The sequence below is a fragment of the Pan paniscus genome, chromosome 15, assembly GCF_029289425.2.
Source record: "Pan paniscus chromosome 15, NHGRI_mPanPan1-v2.0_pri, whole genome shotgun sequence".
In the NCBI taxonomy this organism is placed as follows: Eukaryota; Metazoa; Chordata; class Mammalia; order Primates; family Hominidae; genus Pan; species Pan paniscus.
This window is the reverse complement of record NC_073264.2, coordinates 97,238,377-97,260,325: the sequence shown is the minus strand read 5'-3', so window position 1 is coordinate 97,260,325 and position 21,949 is coordinate 97,238,377. Positions and strand designations below refer to the sequence as shown.

At 50.1% G+C, this 21,949-nt stretch overlaps 1 protein-coding gene and 1 pseudogene across 2 annotated transcripts in view; both read right to left on the bottom strand.

Annotated features, from left to right (window-relative positions):
• Positions 1-7,574: 7,574 nt before the first annotated feature.
• On the bottom strand, positions 7,575-13,804 carry LOC134728913 (uncharacterized; annotated as a pseudogene).
• The window catches only part of C15H14orf132 (chromosome 15 C14orf132 homolog), a 54,364-nt gene continuing 39,989 nt past the window's right edge, over positions 7,575-21,949 (bottom strand). For both annotated transcript variants that reach the window (XM_008958280.5, XM_063596114.1), the window contains exon 2: positions 7,575-14,909. In XM_008958280.5, the coding sequence (XP_008956528.1) occupies positions 14,685-14,909 (225 nt within the window). In that variant the 3' untranslated portion in view covers positions 7,575-14,684. The remainder of the gene's footprint in view (positions 14,910-21,949) is intronic.

The window sequence follows — 21,949 nt, the reverse complement described above, 5'->3', positions numbered from 1 at the left end:
GAGGAGGAGAGGGAGGGCCTTTAAAACAGGGGCACAGGGCAGGCTCCCCTCTTCCCTGGGCTAGGGGGCCGGGCATGAACTGCTGTTCCAAGTATGGGCAGGCAGCCGCTGTGTGAATCTTTCCATGTTCTCCAGAAAAACCAGAAATCCAAATTTTCTGTTACTGTTATTGTTGGCAACCAGTTTAAGCGAGTTTCACAACAAGGTGCAGGCTGAAGACATTTCTGAGAATGTTCTGCTTGTTGACCCCATTTCTGGATTTATGGAGTATGAGGACTTTGTCAAAATTTGTTGAACAGTATACACAGTTTTCTTTTTGTATGTTGTACTTCAATGCAAAGCTTTATTCAAACAAATCAGAGCCATGCCCAGTTCCATCAGAGGAGGTCTGAGGACCGGGTTCGGCCTGTTCACCTGTTTGTGTCCTGGCTTAGAAGGTTTGCTTGGCATTTATTTTGGGGGTGGGGCAGGGTGATCCCAGGGAGTTATCAGTTAATTTCCTCTCTGGGACCTCGTGGTTTGTGGGTTATTTCTCGTATGGGAACATGAGTTCCTGAAAGGTACTGGGGGGAATCTCAGAGCTTCTTCTGTTTTTCTTTGCAGCCACCAGCGGGCGACAACCCACTGACCCCAGAGGCTGCCGGGGTCTGTTCCCATCCCTAACACCACACTGCCCCCTGCTGGTCCTGGCTGACTGCATTTTTCCATCCGACTGATTTTCTAGGCCCAGTAACTCGTAATTGCCCCGGAGGCAAATTTTGGGAATAAATTAAATGTTCTGGAGTTTCTGGGGCAAGGCAGGATTTTGAATGTGCCTCCAGGGAGTCAAAAATTGAGCGTCAGCACAGGTGCAGACAAACAATACTCCTTGAAGGAGGAGAGTCCAGGTAGGGAGGAGGGGAGCAAAGGTAGGGAGGAGGGAGGTAGGGAGGAGGGGAGCATAGGGAGGGAGGAGGGGAGCATAGGGAGGGAGGAGGGAGGTAGGGAGGAGGGTAGTGTAGGTAAGGGAGAAGGGAGGGCATCTCAGCCGTGCCACGAGCTCCTCTGAAGGCAGCCCCAGCTCACACGACCCCCTGATGCTGCAGGCCTATGGGTGTAAGGGAGCCCGGGTGCTCACGGCTCTGAGTGGCCCACCAAGGATTCCGCCTCTGATCCAGCTTCTAGCAGCACTTGGAGCCAGCCAGTAGGAGTCACATGGGGCCATCACACAGCCACGTGCCTGTGACTGACTGGTCATCCGTCACATGGTGTTTTCATGTTCACATTTGCCCAGTAGTGTTCTTGCCCCCTCCCCCAAACAAAAGGAACCCTAAGCACACCGCAAGGTGGGGAAGCCTTGAATGGATATAAGAAAACCTTCGTCAGTGGCTTCATAACAAGTACCTTTTTCTTTTTTTTTCTTTTTTTTCTTTTTTTGCAAATTTGACTCTACAAAAGCACATTATCACAATATTGACATTTTGTATAAGTATTGCCCACGTACGTACGAACATTGAAACTTCCTCAGTAAATGGAGAGATGTCCTTTTTGTACATCTACAAGTATGAAGAATGAAATTTCTCGGGATCTCGGCTCTTTGGTCACCATCATGGTGACCCATCACAGTTTTCGACAGAAAGTCTCAAAATACTTAGGTTGTTCATTGCAGTATCTCAGACGACTGCAGTTAGTGAGCCAGCCATTGTGGTATGTGTTTATACATTTCCCTTTTCCACCAGTTTCATTTCTTTCCTTTTTTAAATTTTTTTTAAATTACACTTTAAGTTCTAGGGTACATGTGCCCAAGGTGCAGGTTTGTTACATATGTACACATGTGCCATGCTGGTGTGCTGCACCTGTTAACTCGTCATTTACATTAGGTATATCTCCTAATGCTATCCCTCCCCCCTTCCCCCAACAAGTATCTTTTTCACCGGGTAGAAACAGTCACAGTTGGGTTCAGACCCTGCAGCAACGGGGGCTCTGTGTTTCTCCTCTTCAGGGCTATCTGGATGGACATGAAAGGTTCCATCCTGGGATCCACATGGTTGGCTTACAGAGCAAGAAAAAGGATGGACAAGGCTCGGGAGAGAGGGCAGATGAAACTCAGGGCTGTGGCTGCTGTGGCCAGTGTTTACGATGACTCTGGGCTGCAGAGAGCTCTCTAAGGCTCTGGTGTTAATGTCCAGCTTCTGAAGACTTGATTGCTAATTGCAATCCCAGGCATCTAATTAATCAATGGAGGATGGAGTGCCTTGGGTTGTGGGGTCTAGAAGAACTGAGTTTGAAGCCTACCCTGTCACTCACTGGCTGTGTGATATTAGACAGGTTGCTTAACCTCTCTGAGCATTAGCTTCCCTATCTGTAAAATGTAGAAGAACATATCTAGCTCTCATGGGAGTTAGGGCCATTTCTTTCAATGTGTTCCCCAGAAACAGACCTGAGACAAGGGTTCAATGCAAGTGATTTATTAAGGAAGTGCTTCTGGGAAATGGGGATGTTTGCAGGAAGCAAAGCCAGGGTAGCAGTTTCAGGCAATGTCCTGCTGGGGGCAGCCTCAGCTTGGTCCTGCAGGGAGCTCTGGGGTGTAAGTTGTTAGAGCCCATTGGAGGCAAAGGAGCTGGGACACCTGTCATCAGTGCCACCGTGTGGGAGGAGGAAGGGAGCAAACTGCCTGGCCTTCCTGGCTGCTCCTTCTGTGTGGGCAAAGCTGCTGGACCCATAGCCAGAGGGCAGGCTGCAGGGGTTGCAGTTGGAGACAAAGGCACACTGCTGCTGGGAGGGGGGCACACCAAAATGCACCAGCCCTCCGAGGGCATCTGGGCAGTGCACTGCAGGGCTCCTGTGTGATCAAATTAGAAAATGTATGTGAAATGTCTTAGCTTGGAGAAACAACAAAGATTTATTTCTTGCAGCTTTAGAGGCTGGAAGTGCAAGAGCAAAGTGCCAGCAAGGTTGAGTTCTTCCGGGTTGCAGAGGGCCGTCTTATTACATCCTCACCTGGCAGAAAGGGGGCAAGAGAGCTCTCTGGGGCCCCTTTGATGAGAGAACTTTCCATTCATGTGGCTCCACCCTCATGATCTAATCGCCCCCCAAAGACCTCCCCACCTCCTAATACCATCACATTAGGGGTTAGGATTTCAACATAGGAATTTTTTTGGGGGGTGACACAAATATTCAGTCCACTGCATGAAAGATTTCTGCAAACTACGAAGTGAGATGCATAATGTTGGTGATGTTAGGCTTCCCAGAGCAGCAGTAATGACAAAGGGCTGTACCGGGGCAGCCCCCCGCCCCACTCTACTGGCATGAAACAAAAATGAGGAGGGAGTTTGTTTGACAAATTGTAATTCTTTGGAGGCAGGATCAGGCTAATTCTGGGGTCAGGTCCGACGTGTTGAGCCTCATTGGTGGACAGTACCTGAGGCCATCAGAAACCAGCAGATAAGGCCAAAACCAAGGACAATGTGTCGAGCCAGAAAAGCCGAACCTGTGGCTGGACTCAAAGTTCAAGCTTCGAGGGACGAAGAGAACTGGGTGACAGCAGGGATAGAGTGAGGCAGCAGCCAGGCAGGAGAGCCCAGGATGGCCGAGGATGAATAGGACGGCCCCCTAGAGCTCCTCAACCTGGGGGTGGCCATCCCCATGTGGGGAGAAGGCCAGAGTGCACTGAAGGAGTATCACCAACATCCCTTCTATGACAAGGGGCAGAAACCCAACTCAAACCGGTTCAAGTAGATGGGTAATTGATCAGCTTACATAAGGAGAATCAGATGTGGCTTGATCCACAGGGGTCCAGTTAGACCCTGCAGGAGCCAGTCTCTTTCTTCCCATCTCTGGGCTCTACTTGCTGTGCCTCCACTCTCAGCAGCTTCTCTCACAGCGGTGAGATGGTGGCTGCCATGACAGGCGCACATCCTCCTGGCTTTCCTTCCAGCAGAGAGACAGAGTCCCCCGTGCAGACTGCTTCGCAGTGCTCGCTTACAAGTCAGGGCATCTGTGCTGCCTGCATCTGTCTGGTTGTGTAATCACTCCTGGCCCAGCCACTGGGATCAGGGGGTTGCAAGGTCACCACTGCCCAGGCCAGAGCCAGGCACACACCCTGCACATATCATTGTGGCCATGGGGCATTCAGGCTACCCAGCCCAGGAGGGATCGAGTACACAGACTGCGGATTGTGGCTCCCCAAGAGGAAATAGCATGCTTTACCGAAAGGAGTGACAACAGATGCTGAGAGTCCAAGACCAGCATGCACCTGCCCCAGCAGCCATGTCTGACTTCTTGAGATAGGTGCTAGGGTGCTAGGCCCCAGCAGCACCCGCGGGAGCCACACAGGGAAGTGCCTTTCCCACTCAGAAGGGTCCAACGAGGTATAAGGCACCACCTGAGCATTCCCTGTGGGCAGCACTCTGCAGCCAGTGTCACCCTCATGCAGACTTTGGCTGGTTAACCAGGTGCCTTCTGAGACTTAATCTCAGGGGAGAACTGGGTCCTGCTGCCCCAACCGTGATCACGACACAGGGACTTCAAGCCTGGACCGTGAGTACCGTGGGGGCAGGAGCCAGGGTGTATTCTTGCCTGTCCAGCTCAGAGTAGAGACTCAGTGAAGGAATGGATGAAGGAATGGATGAATGAATGAATGAATGAATGATGCTATTTCCAAGAGCACTTCTGGGACAAGACAATACTCTGTAAGAACTGAGTACAAAACTCTCTCTATCCAGAAGCTTGGGGTGGCCAGGCACGTTGTCAGGTCACCTCTCTGAACTGTCACCCTGTCCTGAGACACTGGCACCACCTCTCCCCTGGGGATAGGAGTGTCTTGATCATCCTCTCGAAAACCGCATGCCCCTCCCGCTCCAGCCCCACACTTACTTTCTGTTTCCCCCAACATTTGTCTCCATTCCATAGCGCATTCTTTCACTGTTTCTTTCTTTTGGTTTTTCAGAAAGTAAGGCTTGATCTTTATTTCTTTATTGGCTTCTTGTCTACCTTCCCTTTGCCATCAGCAGGGTGGGGGCTTTGTTTTGTTCACTATACACCCTGAGTGTCTAGAACAGTGCCTGGCTCATAGCAGGTGCTCATTCATTGCTTATTGAATGAACAAGTCGATGAACTTCAGTTTTGTTTTCTAAAAACTGGAGGCTTGTCTCCCTGGCGTTCTGGCCTGGAGTGCTAGGCTGGTTAGGAGGCCCCACTCAGCCCCGGCCCATTTCAGCTTCTCACTATCATGCAGTTACAACCCATTGTCTTCATCTGATCCTTTGCCTCCCCCAACCCCCCACCACACAAGACAGAGAGTAGGTGCCCTGCCTGGTTGTGCTTGGGGCATGGGAGGGGCCGACACAGGTCACCTGTTCAGAGGATGGAAAGCTGGAATGGAAAGCGCTTGCAAACCCTGAGGGCAGCGCGGCTCAGATGCTGGTTGCTGTGGTAGTTAATATTATTTGTCTTGCTTGTGAAAGAGGCCTCAGCAGCTGGCTTGTATCAATATTAATCGTGGGGCCATCTCTGCTGCCTGGTAAGGCCAGCACCCTGCGGGAGACTGAGTCACTGGAAGCCAAATGGAAAATCCCCAGCAAGGGCAGGCTTTGGAGACCATGGGTAGCAGGCAGCTAAATAAAGAGGCAGCCCCACCAGAATCACTAAGGGGCCCATCTCAGCCCTAGAAACCCGTCCCTCCCCTTCCTCTCCCCTCCTCCAACCCTAAAGGCTCAGGCAGCTCTGGGGAGCGGATGCAGAGCCTGGCCATTCCAGCAGGCACCGAAGGGAGGCTGCGGTGTTCATCCCTGCCCCCCTCATTAGTTCATTTATGGAAAGCCTGACACTGTTATCCCTGGGCTGGGCACTGGGGAGGACAGAGGGGTGAGCCAGAGGAGGCATTAGCCCTCCAAGGGTACACAGCTAATGGGGGACCGGCTCATCCCTAGGGGAGAGGAACACCCCACTACCCACAGCATAACCAACTCCTGGACAGAGTGAAGAGCTGTGGTTGTTTGAACCTTTATTTCTTTACAGGCCCCACATTACAGATGGACATTCTGCTCCAGGAAAGCTGCCCATACCCTTACAATACCAGGGTTGACTAGGAACAGGCACATTGCATGAGGATGAATGTGTTTACAATTCTGATTGGTAAAACCAAAAATTCAATTAAATCAATTAAATGTTAGCAAGGAGGGTGGGGCAGGAAGTGAGGGACACGTTGTGGCCTGGGCTGGACTGGCTGTAGCTTCTTGAGACATAAATTCAGCAGCATTGGACCAGGGATGCCTCCTTTTCTTGAGAAACCTTGCTGCTAGCCATTTTTGCTATTTCAGAATGATGCTTATCAGTCTTGAGAACGCAGTCCTTTGGGCCATGTGAAAGCCTCTGCCATCTTTGCAAGGCACACGATTGGGAGGGAGACCCCACCTTATCAGCCACGCTGGTGCAGGGCGGAGGTGCCATCCAGCGAGCTAGGGAAGACGCCAGAGGGGCAGGTTCTAGGGGCAAAATCAAGAGCCCCTTCCCAGTTCTCTTGCTGCCTCCCTGCTCCAGAAACTGCAGGCCTCTCTACTTGAGAACCAGCCCTGCTTCCCTATGGCCAACAGTGGCCCATGGCCCACTATGGTGCCCACCTTGACATTCAAGGCCCCTTCCAGCTGGCTGTATCCCTTCATCCTCAGCAGCCTCAGATCCACTGCTGCCTTGACCTTTATCCAGCCTGGTCTTCTAGCCCGAACCCCATGCAACCTCTGCTGTGCACCTGTTTCTGCAGATTCCATACCAAATTAAGTATTGCCTCCTCCAGGCAGTCCTCAGTGATCTCTTTAGTTGCTGCCTACAAAGTCCATGCAGCTCTTGACATTATGGAACACCTTCTTGTTCTAACCCCTCCCTTGGCTCTCTTATCTGTTGGACTGTTGGCAGCCTAGGAATGGCCAGGCTCTGGTCTCTCCTCATCCAGCAGGCTAGCCTTGCTTGCATCCTCAGGGTTCCAAAGACAGAACAAAAAAAGGCTTCTTGAGGCCTAAGCCCAGGACTGACCCAGAATCAGGTTTTCAGTCCTGGTTCACCAGTTACATGGCCTTGGGCAAGAAACCTCTGCATGCCTCAGACTCCTCATTTGTAAAACGAAGATTAAGTGAGTTAACATGTGTGGAAAGAGCTCAGAACTGCGCCAAACACCTCATAAGTGCTATACGAATGTTTGTTACTATCAGTGAACTAATAAGGAAAATGATATGGTCCATGTTCCTCGTAGTGTTGAAATGTACTGGGCCGGTCATTCAGGTATCATTCACTCATTCACAGAATATCGGACGTTTGCTAGGAGCCAGGCACTGTGCTGGGTGGTGGGGATAACACATTGAATAAGTTTGCTCTTAGATGGCTCAAATAGTTGGGAAAACTGACTGTAGCTTCCGTGATTTGATTTGCTACAGGTGTGATGATGGAGTGGGATCAGGAGGGGATAGGGAGGAGGGGACCTGTCCTGCCTCGGTGGGGCAGGAAAAGCATCAGAATGGAGGTGACGCTGGGGCTGAGCCTTTTAAAGCTGAGTAGATCGTCTCCTTTGCATAAAGCACAGATGAGAACCAGACACAGAGGAGTTCATGTTTTCTTCTTTTCTCTTTTCAATTATCATAATAGAAAATGACCAACAGCAACAACGCTAATAAAGTGAGATTTCACAGATACATTTTTACATCTTTTAAGGTTAGATATTTTTAATCAAAAGAGCACAGCGAAATCCTATATTAAGAAAGAGTCTTCACTGTAGAAAAGTCAGTGATCGCATGGTGAAACCAGGTGCTTGGGTAGCAAAGGACTCCAAGAATAGTTAAAATACCTTTTATGAAGTCAACTGCTTACATTTACAAGTTGATCATGAAAACATCAGTAAGACACAAAAACATTTCCGATGCTCTCGGCATGAAGAATTGGTATCTGGAGAGTAGCAAGTTATAATAGTAAGGTTTCTGCAAAAGATTAAATAGTATAAAGAATATTAGTATGCCTTCAACTGGCGGAAATAGGACTGGGCACGTGGAAAAAGGTCAGAAATAAGAGAAGATGCAGATTTGCTCAAAGGCTGCTACCCAGCACTCCCATGCCCACCCCATTCCTAAGCTCTTCCCCAAGCATACTCTTCATATGCATTGGTGAGGGGCCAGGTCCCTGGAGGGCCCAGAGACACAAAGTTAAGGGTAGGGAAAAGTTCAGCCCCACACTCCCATCCACTTTGTAGGGCTTTCTCCCTCCAGTCTGGGGGTCCCCACAAATGCCCAAGATGGTGGAAACAGTCACATGGATTTCTAAGAGACCACATGACATGCTGGGAGTTCCAGATCACTGTCCTCAGCTGGCATTATTTGAACTCAGGGCAGTGACCATGATCACTGCTGCTGCTCAGAAGAGCTTTAATTTATTCAATGACTCACAAATGGGGAAAAGTGGAAAGCATGCATAGTTTCAGAATCAGAGATAGGATGGCCAGCACAGGGTCCCCTGACCTCGGCACTATTGGCATTTTGGGGCTGGATAATTCTTATTTGTGGGGGGCTGCCCTGTGCATTGTAGGATGTTCGGTGGCATCCCTGGCCTCCACCCATGAGATACCAATAGCAGTCCCCACCAAGCTGTGAGAATCAAAAATGTCTCCAGACATTGCTGATGGCCCCCAGCCCTTCCTTGAGAATGACTGGCCTCATGAAAGCCACCACTAAGTCTCCTAGTGAAAACTCGATAGTTAGGTGTCCTGGGCTCAAGACCCCTGTCTCCTGAAAAGCTCCACCTGGCAACACTCCCAAGCCTCTCAGAGATTCATTTTCCTCAAGTTAAAAGGTTGGAAGCTCCCTTCTGCCAGCATATAGAGCCCTTGTCAGAACCATCTGCATTGTTGGGACAACGCTTCGAACGGCAAACGCAGTAATGGTGTGGTTCTTTAAGAAACTGGCAGAAAGCCAGCCAGTGAGACAGATACAGGGGACACAGGGGTGTTGCTCAGCCACGTGGACGGGGCTCGGTGGGGAATGGGCTCTGATTCCCCCAATAATCGAGGCCTGCAAATTCCCTGCAAATATGCTGTGCACATCTGTCAGGATTTATTTCCAAGGCAGAATGGGGCTCAAACCTCCTCTTGGGGAGGCAGGAAATCAGCTTGAAAAAGGACCCAAGAGCAGATGACAGCCTTGCCAAATGTCTGGATGGAGCCATCCGGGCAGGCGCGAGGCTGCCGCCACGGTCAAAAGACCAGCATCCAGAATCCCCCGGGGACCGCACCACCTATGCAGCCCCTCCGAGGACCAATGTCCACGTCATTCTCAGCTCTTTTCTATCTTGATAATAAATGCATGACTTCTACAGTGACTCAGAACACATCATACACTTTTATTTCAGAATTTATGGCGTCAATTTTGTGTACTTTTTGGCTCTTCCATTCTGCTTCTGGCAGTAACTGTTTTCTCGCTCCAGGGAGTCTTTGATCGTCTTCAGTCATGAAGATTTGCTTTGTTTTGTCCTTTGTCACTTTCCTTCTTCCTCAAAAAGAAACCCAGTAAATGCTCAAGGTCTGAGCTCAGAAGGATGCGCTGGGAATGCGAGGGTGCTGTGATAATTCTGGTTATCCAGATTTTTCAGAGAGGTCCCTTTTCCTGCTTGGAAGCTGTGGGCTCTGTCCTCTGGGTTCTCAGTACTCAGTTCAACCACCTTCTCCTCCATCCCTCTCAGTGAGTGACCACGGTCAGGGGCCTGTGGAGTGGCCCAGGGTGGGTGGGGCTGGGGCAGGTGAACATAGAACATTCAGGATCTGCCTGTTCACTTTGGCTCCCTGAGCAGAACTCCCTGGGCCTCCCTGTCATAGCAGCTCAGCCCAACCCTGGCACTTGCTCAGGGACAATCACTGGGCATCTGCCAGGACGAAGCAAAGCGGGCCGGTGGCAGCTGCAGCGAGCACAACCCACCTCGGGGCTGGGGCAGGTAATCCCGGGCAAGCCCTTTGCTTCCCACTGAACGCACAACGTGCTGGACCACGGACCCCCGGGCCAGGCACCCAGACACTTGTCAGCTCTCCACTAATTTTCCACATGGCCTCAGCTGCTCTCCCCGAAAAATTAAAGGTCTCGATTAGATGCTCTCTAAAGCCTCTTATCACTATGAGGTTCTGAAACTGATAAATCCCTGTGCACTGCTGCCTGCCCCTTTCCTGGACTTACACTTGAATGTGGCAATCTGGCTACAAGCTCTTCAGGACCAAACCTCAACCCCAGCCTCCGAGGCCTCATATCCCGAGATGGTCCATCCCAGGGGGATCACCCTGGTGGGCGTGGATGCAGGGTGCCTCTAGAGCTGACAGAACTGGGTCTGAATCAGAGCTCCTTAGCTGTGAGCATTCAGCCCTGGCCTCAGTTTTCTCCACAGAAAAATGCGACAGTAATTAACGTGCATCTCTCTGCATCCTCATTCCTGCCCCCAGGGGCAATTTGAGAATTAAATGAGATACAAATAGAGCAACAAAAAGATGTGCAAAACTGGCACCGGTAAGAATAATATTACTGGGAATAATATTACTGCTAATAACGAAGGCAGATGATGCTTCTGAAGAAGGAAAGTGCCATTTGTCTTGCAGGGATCAGGCAGCAGCGCTGACAACAGACAGACTCCACTGAGCCTCTTCGGTCCCCAGGGACCCACTTCAGGAGACGCCAGAGTGGTCTGGCCGGCCTCCAAGCCTTCCAGCTGAACGGGGCTGGAAAAGCATCTGCTGCCTTTCCAGCGAAATGCTGCTGCCCCTCCTCCTGTCCTTTCTCTCTCAGATCCTGGGGGACCTGAAAGGAGAGAGAATCATTTCTCTCTGGGGGGTAGAGTGGAGCAGGGAGTCTTATTTGCCTCTTGACCTTGATTTCATGGGAAAGGGGAAGGACAGCGTTGGCTTGGAGTAGGAAGAGCTGCGCCATCATCCTGCCTGGGTCCCTGGAAGCACAAGTCCTCTTAAGACACGCCTGGCTACATCGGCGTCTGGCCTCTTCTCAAAGACCTTCAGTGGCGGCCACTCACAACCTCACAAAGCAGTAAGTTGCTCTTTTTTTTTTTTTCTTTTTTTTTTTTTGAGGCAGAGTCTCGTTCTGTTGCCCAGGCTGGAGTGCAGTGGCACGATCTCAGCTCACTGCCGCCTCCGCCTCCTGGTTCAAGCAATTCTCCTGTGTCAGCCTCCTGAGTAGCTGGGATTACAGGCACATGCCACTATGTCTGGGTTTCACCATGTTGGCCAGGCTGGTCTTGAACTCCTGTCCCTGCCCGCCTCGGCCTCCCAAAGTGCCGGGATTACGGGTGTGAGTCACTGCACCCAGCCTAAGTTGCTCTTTTGAATCACCTAACTGCTTGTAGAGGAGCAATGGAGGGGCACACAGAGGGGCAAGCACAGAGAACATTCCAGAAAATGCAGGACCCTTTCTCTGAGGCACAGCTATGTAACAGGCAACCCCACCCAGGAAGAAGCCAGTACAGAGGCCCCAGCTAGAGTCTGAATGAGGACGATCCCTCTCCCCTGTCCTGGGGAGCCTGGGGTCACCTTGCAGAACAAGATGGTCCCAGGACTCTGACTGCACTTCTGGCTGTAGTGAGCTTCTTTCTACGTGTGGGTGCTTCTGCTGGGCTCCTGGGTGTTGGCCAGGGAGGGTCCCCTTCTGCCTGCATCCCAACAAAACCAGTCTCTGGGAGCTTCACCGGGGCCTTCCAAGGAGACTTGAGTTCAGTCTTAAAGAAGGGGGCAGGCCTCGGGGACCGGCACCCCTGAAATCTGGGCAGAGAGAGAGCAGTGGGTGGGAGGTTGAGCATGTTCCACTCTGAGGACAGTCAGGGACCTGTGGAAGCCAGAGCTGGCCCAGGCCACACCATGACGGGCATCTTGAGAAACAGCCTCTGCAGATTCAGGGCCTGGTGTAAATGTGCCCTGGAGGTGCCACCCAGTCACAGAAGGCAGTACAGTGTGGCAGAAGGCAGTACAGTCTGGCTTTAGAGCCCAACTTCCCAGATTCAAATCCTAGTTCACCACTTTCATGCTGTGTGACCTCAGGAAGGCGACTTCACTCCTCTGACCCTCTGGTCCCTCATCTGTGCACTGGGGCGATGATGCTGTGTGGTGATTGTAAGGAGTTAGTGTGCATGCAAGTCTAGTGGCACCTGGACACAAAACTCAAGCAGTGAGGACCGGCATCTTTTTCCCCTTTCCGAACTGCTAAGACGGACCCCCGCTGAGGCAGGAGGGAGAGTGCAGCTCGCTGTGGCCAGAAATCCAGCCTTTGCTCCTTAATCAGACACTAATGGGCATATCTATCTTCATTGTTATTTGAGAGATGCTGGTAAAAAAAAAAAGCTGATGAAGAAACCATAGGAGACCAAGATGGGGCAACCCCGAGGAAGTCACTGTAATCTGCAATGCAGAGTGGTCGAGGCCTCCAATGCCCTGGACCATCTACTGCTCTGACACTGAAAAGGGAGAGAGGCTTGAAAACTGAATTTAATTGACATTTATGTTAGGGCTGGAGGCTGAGGGGCCTCCATAGGGAAAACTGCAGCCAGAAGCACCCAGTGCCTGGGATGCTGGAGTCCTCTTCAGGGCTAGAAGCCATCCTTTTTCCTCCTGCCTTCTCCTCCCTTCACCGCAGCAAACACAGAACCCTGTCTCCCGACTGCCATCTCCATGGGCCATTTGGAGGCCAGGGAGCTGCCTCCTGTATCTTTACAGGGGTCAGGCCCTCCTAGGGATGTGGGGCCAGAGGGAAGATTTGAGCATGTGGGGCAGGGTGACTCCATGAGGACTTCAAGCAACCCCCGCCATGGCTCTGGGCTTCTCGTCTTGGGTTTTCTCATGGAGACATCCATCTGTTAAAGACCTTGCTTATGGGGCAGACCTGGGGTTTGATGGAGAGAGACTTGCTGGAGACAGAGCCATTCACGCACACTGCAGCTAACTCCCCAGCCCAGCCTCCACCCTGCCAGTGATTCCAGGAATTCCAGGCAGGTGGTCCATGTCCCTTCTCCCTCATTGCCAAGGGTCAGGTTCTTTTGCACTCGTGACCTCCGCTTAAGCTGATGCACTGGCAGATGATATACGGTGGCAGTGACGGATGTGATCGGTAAGAACTGGCAGCCATGAGCAGGCACTGTCTGGAGCCAGGCTAGTAATCCTATTAACATGGCAGCTTCCAGGGAAGAGTGCCGCTTCTGGACAACTAAGATGTCCCTTTGCCTGTCATCAAGAACACTCATTTCTCCTGAGACCACAGTGGCAAGTCCAGCTTTCTTGTAATTGTCCCTAAATATACACGAGAGCTTCCTAACCAGCTTTTTAAGTTTCTCCACCACAGAGGGTGTTATTGACACAATTCTTCTGTTTTTGCAGTGTATAAAGTGAGGAGAAAGCCTCTCTGGGCCTAGAGGTGAGTGAGCCCCCTTCTGGGACCTTTCCCACTCTATCTGCACTGGGAGGCTGCCTTGGGAAGGTGTGGGGGGTGGGTCCTGGGCAATAAGATTTCCTAATGAAGAAAGAAAAGTGTGCCCTTCTCTCTGGTTTTTACTTGGAAGCTTCCTTGCTTGCCAGGACCCAGATGCTGATATTTCAGAATTTAAGGAAGTGGCTTGGGCAGAAGCACTTTCACAGCTTCAGGAGAATGCACGGTATCCACACTGAATGTAAAGGACGGGTATCTGAGTGGCCTGCCAATCTTGCACCCACCTTCAAGATGCCTGGACATTCTCCTGAGGGCAGCTTCTCAGCAACCTCCTCAGGGAAGTGCTTAGTTGGGGCAGAGAGCTCAGTGAGCTGAGAGTGAGGACACATCTTTCTGTTCCGACTCCTCCACAAACCTGCCTGGTGACCACAGGCAAATCACCCCCCTTTCTGACCCATCCGTTGAATAATTCAGTGGATGTGAATCTTGTTCATCTTTAAAATTCCACGATTCCTCAGAGAAGAAACAGCATCCTCACGTGGGTGGCCTGAAGAGTCCACTGCCTGGCACATCTAGCTCTTAAAGACATCCTCTCCTCTTCTTAAAAAGAAGAGAAAGTCCGACCAGGAGATAAAAACCACCAACAACACCCCCAGAAACCCCACCTATTACCAGTAACCCCCCATCCCTGGGTCTCCCAATGCACTTGGGTCTTGGAAGGGACCAGGTGTCTGGTGGCAAAGGTGCCATTTCAAAGTCAAACTAGGAACATCCAATGGCCCTACTAGATGGCCAAGGGACTGAATGTGAAACCAGAATTGGGTCAGGAACACTGAAGTTCTGAGGGCTTCTCTTGCCCCAGCACCCCACGCCCTAGGTTCGATAAGTTTGCATAAAAACAAGACACACGAGTGATTATTTACCACCAGAAGCGATCATCAAATCATGTCTATGTTTTAAACTTAACTAGCTGTCTCATCTGGTCCCATGTTCCTGGAATGTAGTTTCAAGGATCCCCAATCTGCCCTCTGAAGGCCTTGCCCCATCATGCCTCTAGGGGCAGGAGGCCCATACTTCCATGTCTTCTGACTCAGCTTGACCACAACATGGGATATTTGAAATCAGGGCTGCTGGGGAGAAATTCCAGAAGGACGGCCGCCGCCCCTGGTCAAAACTCCTGGTTCTAGAACACAGGAGAAGCCAAAGGCCAACAGCAAGTCAGAGCTACGTGCCAAGCCTCACCCCATGGTGGTGCAGGGTGTGCCGTCCTCAGAAGGTGAAGGCATACACCACGCCCACCACCACGATGTTCCCCAGCGTAGCTATGATGGCAATCCATAGCAAGACGGCGTCGTTGGAGGACCGAGGAGGATCTTCCGGCTGGCCCTGGCCATTGGCGGCCGCATGGACATTGGCAGAGGAGTTAAACAGGGAGTACTCAGTGCTGAAGTCCTCGTTGGGCGAGTCCATGAAAGCTCCCCCCATCATGGGCAGCTGCAAAGAAGGAGAGAGAGAATTATCCAGGGCCATGGGGGCTTGGGCAGATGTACCCTGCAAAAGGGAAGTGGTCTGGTCAAACAACCCCACATGAAGCTACGATCTCTACTGCACCTGCAAAATGGGGCTTTGCTTTGGTGGTTTTATAATTGATGGTAATCTATAAAAATCAGTGTTCACAGCAGCCTTTTGAGGCAGACGTTCTCATGCCCACGCTACTATGAAAGCATCAAGGAACTCACCCAACAGCTAGCTGGTGACTCACCAGGACTCACAGCAACCCCTCCAGCCATTCCCCTCCCACCATGCCAGGCTCCTCCATAACGATATGGGTTGTAAAATGCCTTCATTCCTCTTCTAATTTTAAAAATAATATATGCTTAGCATAGAACCCTAAGAAAATATAAAACAGGATAAAAAAATGAGAATCATGATCCCACCACATAATCAGTGCTAACATTTTGATGGTTTTTCTTTCCAATCTTTTTTTCCTCTGTGTGTGTGTGTGTGTGTGTGTGTGTGTGTGTGTGACAGAGAGAGAGAGAGACAGAGTGAGAGAGAGAGACAGAGACAGAGACAGAGAGAAAACACATTTAAACGTGTTTTTTAATCCCTGTTTCAAAATGGCCATCAAAATTCCATTTTAACAATTGTGTATTATTCTATCATGAACATAAGCCACAGTTTAACCACTCCCCTAGTGTTGGAGATTTAGCAATTTCCACTTTTCCTATGATAAATGATGCACTGATCAACATCCTTGTACATCCATTAGCATGTACATGCATCATTGTACACACATTGTTATTTATTAGGGCAGACTCCCAGACACACAATTTCTGAGTCAATGAGTATGAACACTGTATACCTTCCAGTGGATAGGAACAAATACGCTAGAAGAGGTTCCCTAATTCCCACCGCCCACGCCGCACATCACTGCACACGGGATGCCAGAATGTTTGCATTCATGAATCAGAACTTCCTATTTCTGTTTTTAAAGGTTCTCTGCTGCTCAGACTTCAGGTGGGAGGTGGGGTGCTCCAAGGGAGGGGGTGATCCCGGACACAGCAGTGAAGAGGAGGCCCCTTCCTGCCCCAGCCCAGGAGGCCCATGTCCGGGCTTCCCAGGCCCTCTCCAGAGGCAGAATATGCATGTGCATTCCCGGGCTGGCACTGACACCTATTTGGCCCATAATCAATGTTTCTTTTGAAGGGAACCTGAATGAATGAACATGACACAGTGAGGCCTGCATCGGATGCACAGTTACCGAGCACTGCATGAGACAGTATTCTGTGTGGAGCTCCTGCTGTGGTCAGGGGCTGTGCTAGAGACATTAAAATACTCTCAATCACTCAACAATCCTGGTGGAGGCTAATACTGCAACCCCATTTTACAGGTGGATAAGCAGAGGTCAAGGCCATAGCACTAATCTGTGGTGGTGTCAGGGTTGAGCGCCACGAGTGTCTGGCTGTGAGCCCAGGCACTCCTGGCTCTGCATGCAGCCCCATGGGCTTCAGGGTCAGGCTCCTGGAACATGAGAGGCACGCAGGTGCCTGGGCAGCTGCTGCTCAGAAGCTCTCTGGCCTGCCTTGAGTCTCAGTGGCCTCCTCTTAAAGGATGACCATTACCAGGTCACCAGGTGGCCCTTGAGCATCTGCTTCTGATGGGCTCCTGCCAGGAGGCACTCGGCACCTATATTCCTAACATGGTGCTGTCCTTGAGGGGACGGAATAGGGCAGTTGTTGACCTAGAGAGTGCAGTGACTGGAAAGGACTGCTATGGGGCTCAGGGCAGGCCAGGTGCAATTTCTGAGTGGGGGCTGCAGGTTACCATGCTGTGTTCACCCCTCGTGGGGTACATTTTTATATAAGTACTTCTTATATGTATAACATATTCTATTAATATATTTCAATTAAATATAATGACCAATGCAAACAAGAATATTACAACAGTTTTTTATGCTAAAAATACAATTATAAGTGGAAATAAAAGAATTGCAGGTCAGATGGGGTGTGGGTGCATCAGACACATGCCAGCCTAACGGGAGGCTTCCCCTTCCCCAGGCGACATCATTGGTGCCTTTGCCCAACCTGTCTACAACAGAAGGCCTCCAGGCTAAGGTAAAGCCACCAATATTTGCTGGTGGCCTCTTGGAAAGCATGCTCAGTGTGAGAAGCTGTGCTTTTTTCCTCTTGGGCATGACGGGGGCTGCAGGGACTTGTTCTGCCCCCACATCCCCCCGCGACCCCTGCCAGATTCCCAGGAATTAACCAGCGTTCCTGTCCCTTCCCACTCATTGCTTCTTGTCTCTCCTCTCTCACCAGGCCCATGCTGCTGGCTGCTCAGACAGACGCCTCCCTGAACTCCACGCATGGGATCTGAGCCACTCTCCCACCCTATGGAGCTCTCTGGGCATATGTCCTGTCTCTCTCTTCTCTTTAGAGCAAATGTGAGTGAGATGAGTATTTTCATCCAAATCACTGGGGAAAGAGGAAGGGAACCTGGACAGAGCTTTTTGTAGGGCTCCCGCCAACCAGGCCATCAGGTGGCCCTTGAGCACCTGCTTCCGATGGGCTCCTGCCAGGAGGCACTCGGCACCTGTATTCCTAACATTCCTGCCAAACGGGTCAGGGTGATGCCCTCCAGCCTCTGCACCCCTCACTTCTCTGCCTCCCTGCAGGTATTTATTTAATAGCTTTGCAGGTCAGTTTCCTGTTGCTGCTGTGACTAATTCCCACAAGCACAGTAGCTGAAAACAACACTAATGTATCATACGGTTTCAGAGGTCTCACCAGACTAAAATCGAAGTGTTGGCAGAGCTGCACTCCTTCTGGAGGCTCTAGGGGACAATCTGTTTTCTTGCCTTTCCCAGCTTCTAGAGGCCGCCCACATTCCTGGGCTCATGGCTGGGCTCATGGCCCCTTCCTCCATCTTCAAAGCCAGCAGTGTAATATCTTCCAATCTCTCTCATCTTCCAATCTCTCTCTCTCATCTTCCAGCCTGGCTCTTATAAGGGCCCTTGTGATGACATTGAGCTCCCCTGGCTAATCCAGGCTACTCCTACCATCTCAAAATCCTTAACTTAATCACACCTGCAAAGTCCTTTTGGCCATGAACGGTAATCCATCCACAGGTTCTAGGGGTTAGGACGTGGACATCCTTGGTGGGGGCATCATTCTGCTGACCATACCCCGGACTTCTGTTCCAGAAAGAAGTCAGGATGGTGTGCATAACTGGATGTCCACCTCCCATTAGACAGAGAACTCTTGAAGGCAAGGATATGGTCTACTGATCACAAACCCCCTCAGCCCCATCCTTAACATACAAAAAAAGTGACAAGTAAAAGCATGCAGAATTAATGAATTTGAAATCAGCAGGAGGGCTCCCCACAGGTGGTACTTCATAAACCCCAATCCTGGAGCTCCCAGCCGTGGGACAGGCCTCATGGGGAGTCCCCTTTGCCCTGCACCTGTAGTGGGAGCTCAGAACTGCCAAAGAGGATGGTCAGTGTGGGACGGATTCTGCTGTCTCAGAGCATGGGAAATGAGGGTGGGTTCTGGCGTCAGAAAGGCTTGGGCGTGAATCCTGCTTTGCTACATATGGTGGAGCTTGGGTGAGTTACTTACCCACTTGCCTCAATTTCCCTTCTGTAAGTAATGAAGAGAATGCAGTCCAACCAGCGAGATTGTTGCAAGCAGTGAATAAGATCATGTATAAGAAAGCATGGCCCAGGACGGTTATGCAATGATTACCAATATTCCTTCCCTCTGTCGTCCTGTAGGACAGTATCACATGCATCTCTTATCCAGCTGCTTAAGCTAAAGCGAGGAAATCAGGAACATGGCATTTCTGGTCATGTGCTTTTTGTGTGATCGATAACCAGGTACTCATTTTCAGTTGTCAGCAGATGGCCGCCCGTGCCCCCAGGGTATGCTGAGACAGGCGGCTGAGAGGTGCTCCAAAGCTGGTCAGCCCTGTTGCTCCATCCGTCTGTCTCAGGTTTGTTGGTTTTATTTTGTTTTGATATTTTTTTCTTTGTAAAATAGGTTCTAAATGGAAAGTGCTGAGTTAGACATAAAAATAACTTCCAACAGCAGAATTCCATGACTCAAAAACAAAAAGCCAGTCTCAATTCCATCATTTGGAAGTTACAAAAATTTGATCAGGAGCTGGCTTGTGGTCAGAATGAGGGGTGTTGGCTGAGGTCATCCTGGAAGCAGGTGGTGAGAGAATGTCACTCTCAAAGCCCGCCCGACCAGCTCCAGTCTACTTTTAGCCACTTTTAAAGATGCCCTTCTGGTGGCACGCCACTGCTGGAAATGAGCAACAGGGTTTTCTCACGCCAGTGGGCAAGGGTGGCCACTGGCCTTCAGAGAATGGGATTCTTGGATGAGGTTTTGACTCAGAGCAGATTTGGGGGCGTGAGCCTAACCTTAAACCCTAGAAAAGCTACCGTGCAGAAGACAGAGTGGCTTAAGAGGGCAGAACAAGAAAACTAGTCTCTTCTTGCTGAGTTAGACACTGGCAACCAGGACAACACAGGGTGACCTAGGGCTTGTTTCCCTATCGGAGGAGATATTCACGTCAAGATTAAAAAAAGAAACAACAACAACAACAAAACATTTGTTGGCCGGTGCGGTGACTCATGCCTGTAATCCCAGAACTTTGGGAGGCCAAGATGGGAGGATTGCTTGAGGCTACGAGTTCAAGATCAGTCTGGGTAACATAGTGAGACTCCATCTCTACAAAATAAAAAAAAAATTAGCGGAGTGTGGTGGTGCACACTTGTGGTCCCAGCTACTAGGGAGGTTGATGTGGGAGGATCGCCTGAGCCCAGGAAATCATGGCTGCAGTGAGGTCTGATGGCACCACTGCTTTCCAGTCTGCGTGCCAGCGAGACCCTGTCTCAAAAAAAGAAAACAAAAACACTTGTTGGCTTGTTGAAGACAGAAGGCTGTATTTTCTGCCTACGCTTTTCCGAAGGCAGGGCTCTTCCACAGTATCACAGGATCCCCAATGCCTAGACCAGAGCAGACACTCAAAAACTATTTGGTGAATGAATGAATCCTAGGACCATCAGTCAAGAATCCTGAGGGCGTGATGAGATTTAGCCCCAGGGCCAACATTGCCTCGTGGTGTGATCTAGGCCCACTTCTTAATCTCTCTGAGGCAGAGGTTTCTCAGTTAAAAACAGGGGAAATAATAAAGACAGCCGTATAGAAGGGGGCTGCTGGGAGGTTCTTAACACTGGATGAAAAATGCTTTCTAGGGGAAAAGGCAAGTCACAAAATAAACTCAGATAGCATTCTTGAAATCAAAAACATGCATGCGTAATATGACCATGTACTATGCATGGATTTATACAAACGTTAGTAAAAGTACCAACTTGGATTGTGAAGCCAGATTCATGATCGCGGCTGCCTCTGGGAAAGGGGGAGATGGGACAAAGCAGACTGATTTTATCTGCAGTCGTTTCTTATAAGGAAAGACAAGGCAAACATGATGAAATATTATAAATGGCCTATTCTGGTCATTGGGTATATGAGTGTCTGTTATTTTTTGGTATTTTTGCACTTCCTAAAATTAAGAGCAGTGCTTTGAGCATTGGAGTGCACCAAACGCGTGATGGTTATAATCAATTGTGGCTGTGGGATTAAGTGCTCTCTGAATTCAGAAGGGTGCCCCAGGCTCGGGGTCCCTGCCCCGCAGTGTCGGGGCACCATGTAGCATGTGGTGGCTGAGTGCGATGTGGGGTGTTCCAGGTGGTCCGGGCCATTGTGGAAAATGGGACGGCATCCTCCAGGGGCCTCAGAGGACCCTGCCTTCCCGACAGTCTCCATGCTGCTCCAAGGAGTGTGGCGGCCTTTAGGCCTCCACCTGTTCCTACTAAGGAGGTGACTGTTATATAAATCTCCCCTAAGCTCCACCTCTACAGAGAAAGGAACGGAAAACGGTTTCAGAAGGAAATCTTCAAAGCGTGGTTATCAGAGGTGACCCCAGCAGGCCTTTCAGAGGATGGGTAAACACAAAACAACAGAAGTGTGATTGTGATGGCTTGTGATACGGGGGCCACCAGACCCTCCTCCCTTAGATGCAGTCTCAGTGCCCGTCTTGGCTGAGCCCGTTCTGCAGCAACCTGGCCCAGAACAGTTAGAATCTGATGCTCCTGGGCTATGAATTTTAAAGTTAAATTTGTGTGGGGGTAAAGACAACCATGTCCCCAGTGGGCTGTGCTGCTCCCACACTGCTCTGGGTCTGGAGACCTGAGATCTGGCCCTGCTCCAGCCCTGCCCTGTCTTGGATCCTTACACACTAGGGAGTGGCTTGGATGGGGTGATATCTAAGGTCAGAAGTCCCTGCCCAATACTAAGAAGGCTGAAGTCAGTTATAGACGGGCCTAAAGTGAGAGTCTGTGTGGCAAATATTGCCATATAAACCCTTCAATAAAATTCTCAAACAAAATTTAAGACGCCTAGTTAAATTCAAATTTCAAATAAACAACAACACAATTTTTAGCATAAGTATATCCCACGTATTAGCATAAGTATATCCCACATATCACACAGACTATACTTATCCTAAATAATTATTTGTTGTTTATCTGACAATGAAATTTAACTGTGCATCTTTTATTTGCTACATCTGACAACTCAATATGTGGCTAATCTAAAAACTAGCAGCAATTTCAGAATTTGTACAAGGGACCACGCCTTCAGTTTTGTCTCTTCAGAACACACCATCTGTGGCCCAGGCTCTCTGGGGGACCTAGCACATCAGAAAATTCCAGAGAAGACTCCAGTTAGTGTACAAACATTCTAAAGATAATTTCTCTCATCACTAAATTCTCGCAGGGTCTCTGTGGTCTAAACATAAAGGCTGGACAGATTTGAATACCATCCATCCATCCTTTCATTATTCATTCAACAAATACCAAAGGCCCACTTGCACCAGCAAGACCAGGAAGTGATAGACAGACATTAGGCACACCAAGGGTTACTCATGACTTCTGAAGGGCTCAACATTTAAAAAGAATATAG